Raw genomic sequence first — 12,259 nt, 5'->3', positions numbered from 1 at the left:
TTTGGCCACCTCATGGGAAGAGTTGACTCATTTTAAAAGACTCTGATGCTGGGAGGGATTCGGGGCAGGAGGAGAAGGGAATGACAGAGAATGAGATGACTGAATGACATCACTGACTCGATGGACATGAGTCTGAGTGAACTCCGGGAGCTGGTGATGGACAGGGAATCCTGGCGTGCTGAGATTCATGGGGTTGCAAAGAGTCGGACACGACTGAGTGACTGAACTGAATTGAGAATACATATAAATACAGAATTCTTTAAAAATCACAAATATTCAAATAGCAGAATACAACAAACTACACTTTACAAAGAATCTAAGTTTTGATAACTTAGAAGAAAATCAAAAGATAGTAAACTGTCATAAAATTTTACATCTGAACACAAACTACTCAAGTACTTATTCTCCCACTAAATTCTCAGTGACAGAACATTAGGGAATTTTTGTTGAATCAATGAATACACTAGTTTCTTCTGTATTAGAAGGCATACATACTTAATATATGTGATTCAACATTCAGTTCAGTTCAGTCGCTCAGTCGGGTCCAACTCTGCGACCCCATGGACGGCAGCATGCCAGGCCTCCCTGTCTATCACCAACTCCCAGAGTTTACTCAAACTCATGTCCATTGAGTTGGTGATGCCATCCAACCATCTCATCCTGTGTCATCTCCTCCTTCTCCTGCCTTCAATCTTTCCCAGCATCAGGGTCTTTTCCAGTGAGTCAGTTCTACGCACCAGGTAGCCAAAGTATTGGAGTTTCAGCTTCAGCATCAGTCCTTCCAGTGACTATTTAGGACTGATTTCCTTTAGGATGGACTGGTTGGATCTCCTTGCAGTCTAAGAGACTCTCAAGAGTCTTCTCCAACACCACAGTTCAAAAGCATCGATTCTTCAGTGCTCAGCTTTCTTTATAGTCCAACTATCACATCCATACATGACTACTGGAAAAACCATAGCTTTGACTAGATGGACTTTTGTTGGCAAAGCAATGTCTCTGCTTTTTAATATGATGTCTAGGTTGGTTATAACTTTTCTTCCAAGGAGCAAGCGTCTTTTAATTTCATGGCTGCAGTCACTACCTGCAGTGATTTTGGAGTCCCCAAAAATAAAGTCTGTCACTGTTTCTATTGTTTCCCCATCTATTTGCCACGAAGTGATGAGACCAGATGCCATGATCTTAGTTTCCTGAATGTTGACTTTTAAGTCAACTGTTCCCTCTCCTCTTTCACTTTCATCTAGAGGCTCTTTAGTTCTTCTTCATTTTCTGACATAAAGGTGGTATCATCTGCATATCTGAGGTTATTGGTATTTCTACCAGCAATCTTGATTCCAGCTTGTGCTTCATCCAGCCTGGCATTTCTCATGATGTACTCTGCATATAAGTTCAATAAGCTGGTGATGGTATACAGCCTTGATGTACTCCTTTCCCGATTTGGAACCAGTCTGTTGTTCCATGCCTAGTTCTAACTGGTGCTTCTTGACCTGCATACAGATTTTTCAGGAGAAAGGCCAGGTGGTCTGGTATTCCCATCTCTTTCAGAATTTTCCACAGTTTGTTGTGATCCACACAGTCAAAGGCTTGGCATAGTCGATAAAGCAGAAATAGATGTTTTTCTGGAACTCTCCTGCTTTTTCGATGATCCAACAGATGTTGGCAATTTGATCTCTGGTTCCTCTGCCTTTTCTAAATCCAGCTTGAACTCTGGAAGTTCACGGTTCACATATTGCTGAAGCCTGGCTTGGAGAATTTTGAGCATTACTTTGCTGCCATGTGAGATGAGTGCAATTGTGCAGTATTCAACATTACAAATGGAGAAGGCAATGGCAACCCACTCCAGTACTCTTCCTTGGAAACTCCCATGGATGTAGGAGCCTGGTAGGCTGCAGTCCATGGGGTCGCTAAGAGTCGGACACGACTGAGCGACTTCACTTTCACTTTTCACTTTCATGCATTGGAGAAGGAACTGGCAACCCACTCCAGTGTTCTTGCCTGTATAGTCCCAGGGACGCGGGAGCCTGGTGGGCTGCCGTCCATGGGGTTGCACAGAGTTGGACATGACTGAAGCGACTTAGCAGCAGCAGCAACATTACAAATAGTAAATATTACTAGTTCATTAAATAACTCATTTTCTTATCGAGAAAATACAGCTAGCTATGCTTAAAATTTTCACTTCAAAAAACATTTAAGATAGATTTTTTTTTTTCTCTCTCTACATATAGGAGTCAATCTGCAAGGCCAGGAAAGACTTATTACTCCTTTCATTTTCCCTTTCTTCATTACTGAGCATCCTCTTTTAAGTATTCAACAGTACTGGTTTGCAGTTATGACCAACCTAGATAGCATATTAAAAAGCAGAGACATTACTTTGCCAACAAAGGTCCGTCTAGTCAAGGCTATGGTTTTTCCTGTGGTCATGTATGGATGTTAGAGTTGGACTGTGAAGAAGGCTGAGTGCTGAAGAATTGATGCTTTGAACTGTGGTGTTGGAGAAGACTCTTGAGAGTCCCTTGGACTGCAAGGAGATCCAATCAGTCCATTCTGAAGGAGATCAGCCCTGGGATTTCTTTGGAAGGAATGATGCTAAAGCTGAAACTCCAGTACTTTGGCCACCTCATGTGAAGAGTTGACTCATTTTAAAAGACTCTGATGCTGGGAGGGATTGGGGGCAGGAGGAGAAGGGGACGACAGAGGATGAGATGACTGGAGGGCATCACTGACTCGATGGACATTAGCCTGGGTGAACTCTGGGAGTTGATGATGGACAGGGAGGCCTGGTGTGCTGCGATTCATGGGGTCTCAAAGAGTCGGACACGACTGAGCGACCGATCTGATCTGATCTGATATGAACAAAAAGAATACATAGACAAAAAATAAATTTCAAGCTCCCTGTTCCTTTATGGAAGGAACCCTTTGAAGCCACACACTGAAGATAGCAGCAACACTTTTATAGAATGAACTGAAGACCTGAATGGCTCCATGGAGCTAAGCTGAACCCAGACACTCTGCTGCTGCTGCTGCTAAGTCGATTCAGTCGTGTCCAACTCTGTGCAACCCCCTAGACGGCAGCCCACCAGGCTCCCCTCTCCCTGGAATCCTCCAGGCAAGAACACTGGAGTGGGTTGCCATTTCCTTCTTCAGTGCATGAAGGTGAAAGGTGAAAGTGAAGTTGCTCAATTGTGTCCAACTCTTCACGACCCCACAGACTGCAGCTTACCAGGCTCCTCTGTCCATGGATTTTCCAGGCAAGAGTACCGGAGTGGGTCGCCATTGCCTTCTCCAGCCAGACACTCTATGGAATACCAAAAACTCATTTAAGGAATAATAAATGGTTCTGAAACTGGAGTTTACAATTCAGAACCTAGCTGAAGCAGTGCATCTGTGTTATAGTGTTGTTTGCCTAGAGGAAGCATCTGTAGAGCAACCCAGGAAGCCCTCAAAGTGATGACAGAATTTGGGTTGCAATCAAGAAATTTACTATGGCTATGTACAAACACTGTTTTAAAACATCTCCCTAAAAGTCAAGAAATCTGGATTGAATACTTGCTCTTCCACTAATTAACTTATAACTGAGAGCAAACAATTAGATATTTCTAAGTTTTGTATTCTTCATTTGTAAACAGCCAATTATCCAGCAAGTAAAAGCAGCAGACTCACTGAAGCACACAATAAATGTTTGGTTTAAACACACTTTCACACAAACGGCCACCCACCTACTGATGGGCTCCCCAGGCAGTGGTAGTGGTAAAGAACCTGCCTGCCAATGCAGGAGACATAAGAGAGATGGGTTCGATCCCTGGGTCAGGAAGATCCTCAGGAGGAGGGCAAGGAAACCCACTCTAATATTCTTGCCTAGAAAATTCCATGGACAGAAGAGTCTGGCAAGCTATGGTCCCTAGGGTCACAAAGATTCAGACACAACTGAAGCAATTTAGTGCACACACACACCCCTACTGACACAAGGGCTCCAAATTCATATATCTGAAGACAGTTATTGTTATGATGTTTGTGGTATAAAAGGCTTTTACAACATCTGTATGTTGGAGTTAAAAAACAAAGATCTACTATATGAAAAAGTAGCCAAACTAAACAAATCCTGAACAGGCAGGTCTTAGAATATATATATTCTTATGAGTTTATTTTCTGTAAGATGTTTAGAAGTAGCAATCTATTATCCCATAAAAGATTCCCAAGCTAGTTTATTTAAATACAACCAAAATATGGATCTAATTTGCATTATATGACCATCACCACTTACAACAAAGAATTCACTGGAATATATATTTAGTGTTCCAGCTTAGGGTGACACTTGGGAGGTATCTCTCCCTACTAAACTCCAATAGCTAGAACATAGGGACTTCCTCCCCACAGTCATGACTCTATCTTTAAACTTATTAGGATGTAGGGCTAGAACATTGGCTACTCTTCTGTACCATCCCATCCTCACACTCCAGACTCAAGGAACATGTGCATATAATCCCTTGAGACAAGGATGGAACTAGGTGTGGCATAGAAGGGAAAGGCAAGAAACTGGGGCCTCTCTGAAGGGTGACTTAAAAAGTAGGTAGGCACTGGGTGTGACTGAAAAACAAAAATGGTTTCTTTCAAATCTCTCTCTCTCTTATACTGACTACCACTGGAAAACCAAGTAGAGTGAGAGCCAAGGATTAGATAGAGAAAGCAGTGTTGAACAACCTTTTGTATTTGTACAATCTTTGTACAAATGGAACCTTTTGTACCGTGGCAACTGGATCAATTTTCCCTTCTACTTCTTTCTGCTCTACTAATATTACAAACAAGAAAGATGACACCCAATCCTCCCACTAGACTATGAGTTCTTTAAAGATAGAGATCATCTCCTGCCCAACTTCATACCCCTGGGGCCTGAAAATCTGGCACATAGTAGGTGGTCAATAAAGGTACTGCGTGAATCAATAAAGGTAGAGGATGCTGTACGTTGTCATCCAGAATCCCCTCTGTAACTGAAGGGCTTATTTTCTGATCTACTGGGAATACTGCTGGCAGACAGTCCTCAATGGTCTGTCCGCTTAGGGAACTGGTTTAGCTGAACAGAGTCATTTTGATACAGCATCATACTGCTTCTGGGGCAGCCTGCATCTTAGGACTGGGGACATAAAGGTCCACCTCCCCTCATCCCAACGTGAAACAATTCTGAGGACCATCTCAGCTTCACAATCTAAAAATACTCATCAAGTTTAATCTCTCCTGTGGAAACTAGGCTTTCTTCCTTAGTATGGCATTGGGTCCCAGAGGCCTCCCTGGTAAATCTGCTACACTCTTCATTTCCATCTTATAGTCTCCTTTCAAAAATCCCATCAGAGACAAAGTCTGAAAGAGGATGCAAGTCTGATTAAACAACCCAATAAAAGGTATTTGACTTCAAAGTAGAGGTCAGTAAATAAAAAACACTTTACAAAAGCTAAAGAATGAACTCTTTTATTTCTAGCCATCTGTTTCCATTTCAGCCACTGTAACTAATCAAGAGACCTAGAGTATTTTGGCAATGGCACCCCACTCCAGCAATTCTTGCCTGTAAAATCCCATGGATGGAGGAGCCTGGTAGGCTGCAGTCCATGGGGTCACTAAGAGTCGGACACAACTGAGTGATTTCACTTTCACTTTTCACTTTCATGCACTGGAGAAGGAAATGGCAACCTGCCGGGAGCCACCACGGGAGATCCCACCCATGACAAAGGTCATGCAGAGAGAACCTGACAGGCAAAGGCGGATCAGGCCTCAAGGGACCCCCTGGATCTGCTCGAGCATCTACCCCAAAACCAGAATCTGTCTGTCTTACTATTTTGTGCCTTTCACCAACTCTTCTGACATTAACAGGGGGCTATCCCCGACCACCTTTCTCTGGAAAAAGTCAACCTAGGGCTTTAGTTAATAAGTCTCCTGGGTATGATAGGAGTGTTTCAGTACAAACCCCTCTGATGGCTTTCTAGCTTGCCTGACAGGTTTATCCATACTCTTACAATTAACACACATGATTGTGCACAGCCTCCCAAACATGAGAGACACGGAAAGCCTAAAACATTCTAAAAATACAGAGCTCTTCGAAGAGTTAAAAACTATTAGAGTAGTGCTGGTGTAGGATTACATTGTTAAGCCAATGCTCATATCCCTTATCCATTGTGCACCTGGGAGTGCATTGGTTAACATAGTTGGAATGTAAGAAAAACAAGTAGCAGCCTTGGAATTAACCACATCAGAACTTTGAGCTAATTGGTTCTTTCTTTGTTGTGACCCACTACACCTTTGCTCTGTGAGAATGTAACTCTGTTTAGCACTTTCTGAGGCTGACACAGATTAGAAATATAAAGAAAAAACACTTCAAGGGAAAGTAAGTTTTCTGGTTGAGCAGTTTTTATCAAAAAAGAGTCATAAAATGTCCACAGGCCTCCAAGGCCAGAAGATAATGTACACAACATTGTCTATGGAAAAGGTATGCAGAAAAAATCCTGGTTTCAATAAAGACAAAACAGATGTAATGTTTGGGCTGACTCTGTATGACTTTGCATCTTTCATTTCCCTCTATGTACAAGTCAAGGTATAAAAGTTCCTTTTGAAAATAAAGTTATGGGCCTCGCTCACCGAAGCTCGGTCTCCCCATGTCATTCTTTTTTTCCTTTTCTCTCTTTTTCTCTCTCTCTTCTTTCAGGATGACTCCTTGGAACACAAGAGCTTTATTGGCTTTCTGTGTAAACCAAGGAAGATCGAGCCTCTTTCTCTTCCCTTATTACTTTCCTTATCGCCTATGCTGTCATCCTGAGGGTACCCCTGGATCCTGCTGGAGCTGGACCCCGGCAGCAACCCACTCCAGTGTTCTTGCCTGGAGAATCCCAGGGACGGGGGAGCCTAGTGGGCTGCCATCTATGGGGTCGCACAGAGTTGGACACGACTGAAGCAACTTAGCAGCAGCAGCAGCAGAGTATTTGAGGACTGCTTCCAAAAAGTACATTTGTTTTACTATCATGCAAACTACTGATGTTAAATTGTACCAAGTTCAATTCTTGACTAACTTAAAGCAAAAAAAAAAAAAATTAAATGTTAATGAATTTAGAATAAACATGATATAAAGTACTGCAGAGAAGAGAGCTGTTCTTATCTATTCTGAGTGTTAATCAATATGTAATATGGTAAGGAACTGCTTTTCCACTAAAAGTTACTTAATATATTAAGTACAGCACTTTTAGTTACAATTGACAGTTAGAAATGCAATGCTTACATATAAGTCATTGTTCAAATATGGAGTTACAAAGTACCAGAACTAGTGAAGGCATAACTGAGTGAAAAAAAAAAAAAACCCTGATGAATAAGTAAGAAAACTATTTGCTTTATTTAGGTTCAGCTCTACTGGACACAAGTTACTCTGGTCTCAAATAATGCTTTAAGCCTACAAGAATTATTGACAAGGTTTAACTATGAAATTGAGGTTCAATAATTATTTCAAGCATTTAAGTTCTCATTTTTTTAGTTTTCTTTTTAACTGTAAGACTACTTGCCAGTTTACTATACAGCATGGTTAGCACTAGTCAGGTTTTCTAATACTACTTAATAATCCATGTTGATTATGAAAATCTGGAAGTTTCACCAAAGTATATAGACAACAATATTTAGCTTTCCTATAGAAGTTAAATGAGTATGGACTACGTACAGCAAAAGTTTGTTTATAACTCCTGGAAAATGGTCCTAAAGGCATTCAGCATATGTGTATACACTACCTGCCAGGATAAGAGATTCTTAATTCTATTAATATCTATATATATTTCAGAAAACATGCCTGGACTTAAATCATCCGCTATGTGGAAATTAAAAAGCATGCTGAGTGACACTAAATACCAACATGCCCTCTGCCATATTCAGTTCAGTCGCTCAGTTGTGTCTGACTCTTTGCCACCCCATGAATCGCAGCACACCAGGCCTCCCTGTCCATCACCAACTCCCAGAGTCCACTCAGACTCACGTCCATCAAGTCAGTGATGCCATCCACTGTCATTCCCTTCTGTCATTCCCTTCTCCTCCTGTCATTCCCTTCTCCTCCTGCCCCCAATCCCTCCCAGCATCAGGGTCTTCTCCAATGAGTCAACTCTTTGCATGAGGTGGCCAAAGTACTGGACTTTCAGCTTTAGCATCATTCCTTCCAAAGAACACTCAGGACCGATCTCCTTTAGAATGGACTGGTTGGGTCTCCTTGCAGTCCAAGGGACTCTCAAGAGACTTCTCCAACACCACAGTTCAAAAGCATCAATTCTTCCGAGCTCAGCTTTCTTCACAGTCCAACTCTCACATCCATACATGACCACTGGAAAAACCATAGCCTTAACTAGATGGACCTTTGTTGGCAAAGTAATGTCTCTGCTTTTGAATATGCTGTCTAGGTTGGTCATAACTTTCCTTCCAAGGAGTAAGCGTCTTTTAATTTCATGGCTGCCATATTACATCACCATTATGTTCTCTTCTTTTCTTTCAATAACACAAAAGTTAACTAAGTAACATTATTTAACTGCAGAGACATGTTTTGAAAGTTGTAAGATTGTATTTAGTTAAAGAACACCGAAAATGGCAGGGCACTGAGAGGACCTGGTGCTAGTACACACTAAAGTATTTTAGCCAAAATTAGTATCACTGAATTGCTATAATGTCTCAAACAAATGTTTAATTTATTTCATCCTTAGCTTTCCTATCATAACATAAAACACTCAGAACCCATCTTTATTTTTTAACACTGCTTTCACTTCATCATGCTTTCCTCTGAATAGTCCTGCACACATTTCTTTGTTGTTTGTTCCATTCTACAAGGAAATGCATTAAAAATCAGAATTATTTTTAGCTTCATGTATAACAACATGATATTCAATTTCTTGACAAAATAAAATTCAGTACATTATGAGTCACTTTATTTTGTGGGTTTTTAAAGACGATTAGTTTGTAATTATTTAGAGGGACACCTTCCTAATTTGCAGATCCTCCTTCAACTACAAAGAAATAGAGTCATCTCTTAAAATTTGTTACATGGCATATCTAAGATGTATTAGGCCTTTGTCATCTTACCATGAACACTTCCTAATGTAATATCCCCAGCAGCAGAAGACAGAAACGATGATTCTGTATAAAGATACTTGACTTTCAGCAAACCATCTTCAGTAGATATATTAACAGAACTTCCCTGTAGTTTATCTACAGTCACAGTCTAGTAAGAGAAAGATTCAAATCAGTATAAAATGAAGGCTAATAAAAAGTGAAAATGGTACCAACAGAATTCGTGAGCAACTAATATGTACAGCATGCAATCAACTTATTGACTTCAACTCCCCAGCTCTAATTACATGATTATGAGCAACAGTGTATTCTCTATGGAACAGATCCATTATATTCCTTCATTTATTTAGATCTTTACTTTCTTCCTAATAATGTTTTATATCTTCTATGTAGAGTTCTTCATATTTTGTTAAATTTATTCATATATTTTATGTTTTCTAAATATCATTATAAAAGGCATTTTTTTTTTTTGGCATTTTTAAACATCATTTCATCTTAATTGGCTTTTGTATTTGACCTTAAATCCAAACCTCACTAAACTCAATTCTAATAACTTACCTGAATTTAAATAATTTTTCTATATGCATAATTATATTGTTTACAAATGATAGTTTCATTTCTTCCTTTCCAATCCTCATATTTTTTTTCTTGCTCTTTCTTGGCTTATTCAGCTCAGGCCTTCAATTCAACAGTGAATAGAAGTGATGACGTTACAAGTAAGCATCCTTATCTAATTCCTGTTCTCAGAGGGAAAGCTTACAACACTGCGTCATTAAGTATGATGTTTGCTATAGAGATCTTCTAGATCCCTTTTTGTTAAGACTAAGGAAGTTCCCTTTTATTTCATATCTGTTTTGTTGTTGTTGCTGTTTAAATCATGAATGGGTTTTAAATTTTAGCATATACCTTATCTGAATTTATTGGACTATCATATGATTTTTCTCCTCTCATCTGTTAATGCAGTAAATAAACTATTATTTCTAGAATTTTTCCCCTTTACATAGAATGTCAGTAGTTTTACATTGAGCAAAATGGAAATACTTTTATATTTATGTCTAAGCTTCCCTAACAAAATTTAGTATGCATTTATGTCTCAAATACTGAGCACAATGTAAAATGAAGATATCTAATTAATGAAGATATCTAATTAAGAACTCCAGATTATCTTTATAGTATTTTAAGCAAATATTTTACAAATATAAAGTGATTGCTAATATAAAATTGCTGACATAAAAACTAAATCACCAGGAAGGCATGCCACAGTTTTGCCCAGGGTCAGATTCAAGCATTACACTGAGGTATTTAAAGACAGAACATCTTTGTTTCTCAACACATTGGCATCAGTATTATTCAGTCTTAACACTTCCTTCAAAAACTGTTGAGTGCAAAATATTATCTAATAAGAATTGAGTTTCAAGAATACTAAAATATGAAAAGAGAAATAAAAGTACCTAGAGGTTGTTATGGTAAGTACACTAGAATTACTTTGCCATCTGGATATGAAGTATAAAATTTTCCTTTTTAATGGACTTTTATTAGATATATTAAATACACCCAATTACTTCTTATCTACTACAGTTTCTTTTCCACTAATTATGGATTCACAGGTTTACTTTAAATCTAGTTTCGATAAATCTGTCAAAGGACAGATATTTTACATACATTCATATTTGTGAGGATACACATGCTTTGCATTCTTCAGTGTAACAATAAAAGTTTAATATTTCTAAAAAAATTATTCTTTACCTAAAAACTTTCTTTATGAAAAGTTGCTTTATGCATAGCTTCAAATTCTCCGAGTATTTCCATAAAGCAGACAAGTATGAATACTCTAGCTTTTTATAAACAGTGAGGCTGTTTTAGGGAATACCAAAAGATAAATATTGAAAGAATACTAGAAACTTAATTGAATTGGCAAAGGAGGAACTTTTGATTAGACTCTCCTCACAATCAAATAAAGCGTTTAAGACATTCCTTATGTATTAAAAAAAATATATGAAAAATTTACTAAAAAAGCTAAAATTTACTAGAAAAAGCTAGAAAAAGCTTTTTACTAGAAAAAGCTAAAAATTGACTTTGTTCATTAAACACTAAATATTTCACCCTGTAGGAAGCTAAAAAAAATCCTCAAAGCAAATGAAAGCAAGCAAAAATACAACTCTCGCCACAATAATATAACTATTTTAACCAATCAATCAATAAAATTACTTTAAAGAAATAGAAAATTCACTGAGGGGCATATATAATGCATTGTATCAGATACTAACTGGAACAATTAAACTTAGGGCACCATAGTTTAAATATTGATGGTCTGATTTATATTAATGGAAATAGCACAAAGGGTAAAAAATAGACTCATTTAAACTGCACAGCTTGCTTGTTGAGAAAAGGAGCTATTTAAAAAAAGAACAAAAAGCAGACTCAAAAATACCTTTCTTAGATATTGCTATAAATTAATCTGCCTTCCTACACAAAAAGAACTTTTTCTCATAAAGTCTAGTTATTATAAATAAACATTATCAAATTAAAATGAAGTTTTAAGGGAAAATTGTGGCCTTGTAGTCCAAACTAAGAAAGGAAGGTCAAATGATAACTATATCATCAGTTCATTCAACAATCAGATAAAATGGATTTCTACCTTCTCTGTATCAAACTTAGGATACTGAAATTAACAATACAATTTAAAAATAGCCATTTCATATAAAATGATACATATAGAATACAACAGAGTATTTATTATGCTCACTTGATTCTCACAATCTTCTTCAGGAAAAACAAAAAAATCACCATCCCTATGTTGTGAATAATGAAAGAGTCTCAGTCAAGTTAACTGGGAGGTTTGCTGCTGCTACTGTCGCTTCAGTCGTGTCCAACTCTGTGTGACCCCATAGACGGCAGCCCACCAGGTTCCCCCATCCCTGGGATTCTCCAGGCAAGAACACTGGAGTGGGTTGCCATTTCCTTCTCTAATGCATGAGGTTTAGGACTTGTCAAATTATCTTTCCTGTGTTTCATTTACCTCTATCAACATCATTGTCATCAACACTACAACAGAGTTAGCTATGCCAGACACCGTATTAAGTACTTTATCTATATTATGTTTTAACTCATTTAATCCTCATGACAACCATCTGAGTTAACACCGTTATTATTATTCCATTTTCCAGAAAACCAAAATACATAGAGGTTAAAT

The 12,259-nt window shown here is 38.3% G+C and overlaps 1 protein-coding gene across 2 annotated transcripts in view; it reads right to left on the bottom strand.

Annotated features, from left to right (window-relative positions):
- FAM185A (family with sequence similarity 185 member A) overlaps positions 1–12,259 on the bottom strand; it is a 108,202-nt gene that overhangs the window by 82,659 nt on the left and 13,284 nt on the right. For both annotated transcript variants that reach the window (XR_011566215.1, XM_019958622.2), the window contains exon 4: positions 9,079–9,217. Coding sequence is in view for 1 of the 2 variants with exons in the window: in XM_019958622.2 (XP_019814181.1) it covers positions 9,079–9,217 (139 nt within the window). In the remaining variant the exon portion in view is untranslated. The remainder of the gene's footprint in view (positions 1–9,078; positions 9,218–12,259) is intronic.

This window comes from Bos indicus, chromosome 4, assembly GCF_029378745.1.
Source record: "Bos indicus isolate NIAB-ARS_2022 breed Sahiwal x Tharparkar chromosome 4, NIAB-ARS_B.indTharparkar_mat_pri_1.0, whole genome shotgun sequence".
Taxonomy (NCBI): domain Eukaryota; kingdom Metazoa; phylum Chordata; class Mammalia; order Artiodactyla; family Bovidae; genus Bos; species Bos indicus.
This window is presented reverse-complemented; position numbering and strand designations above follow the sequence as displayed.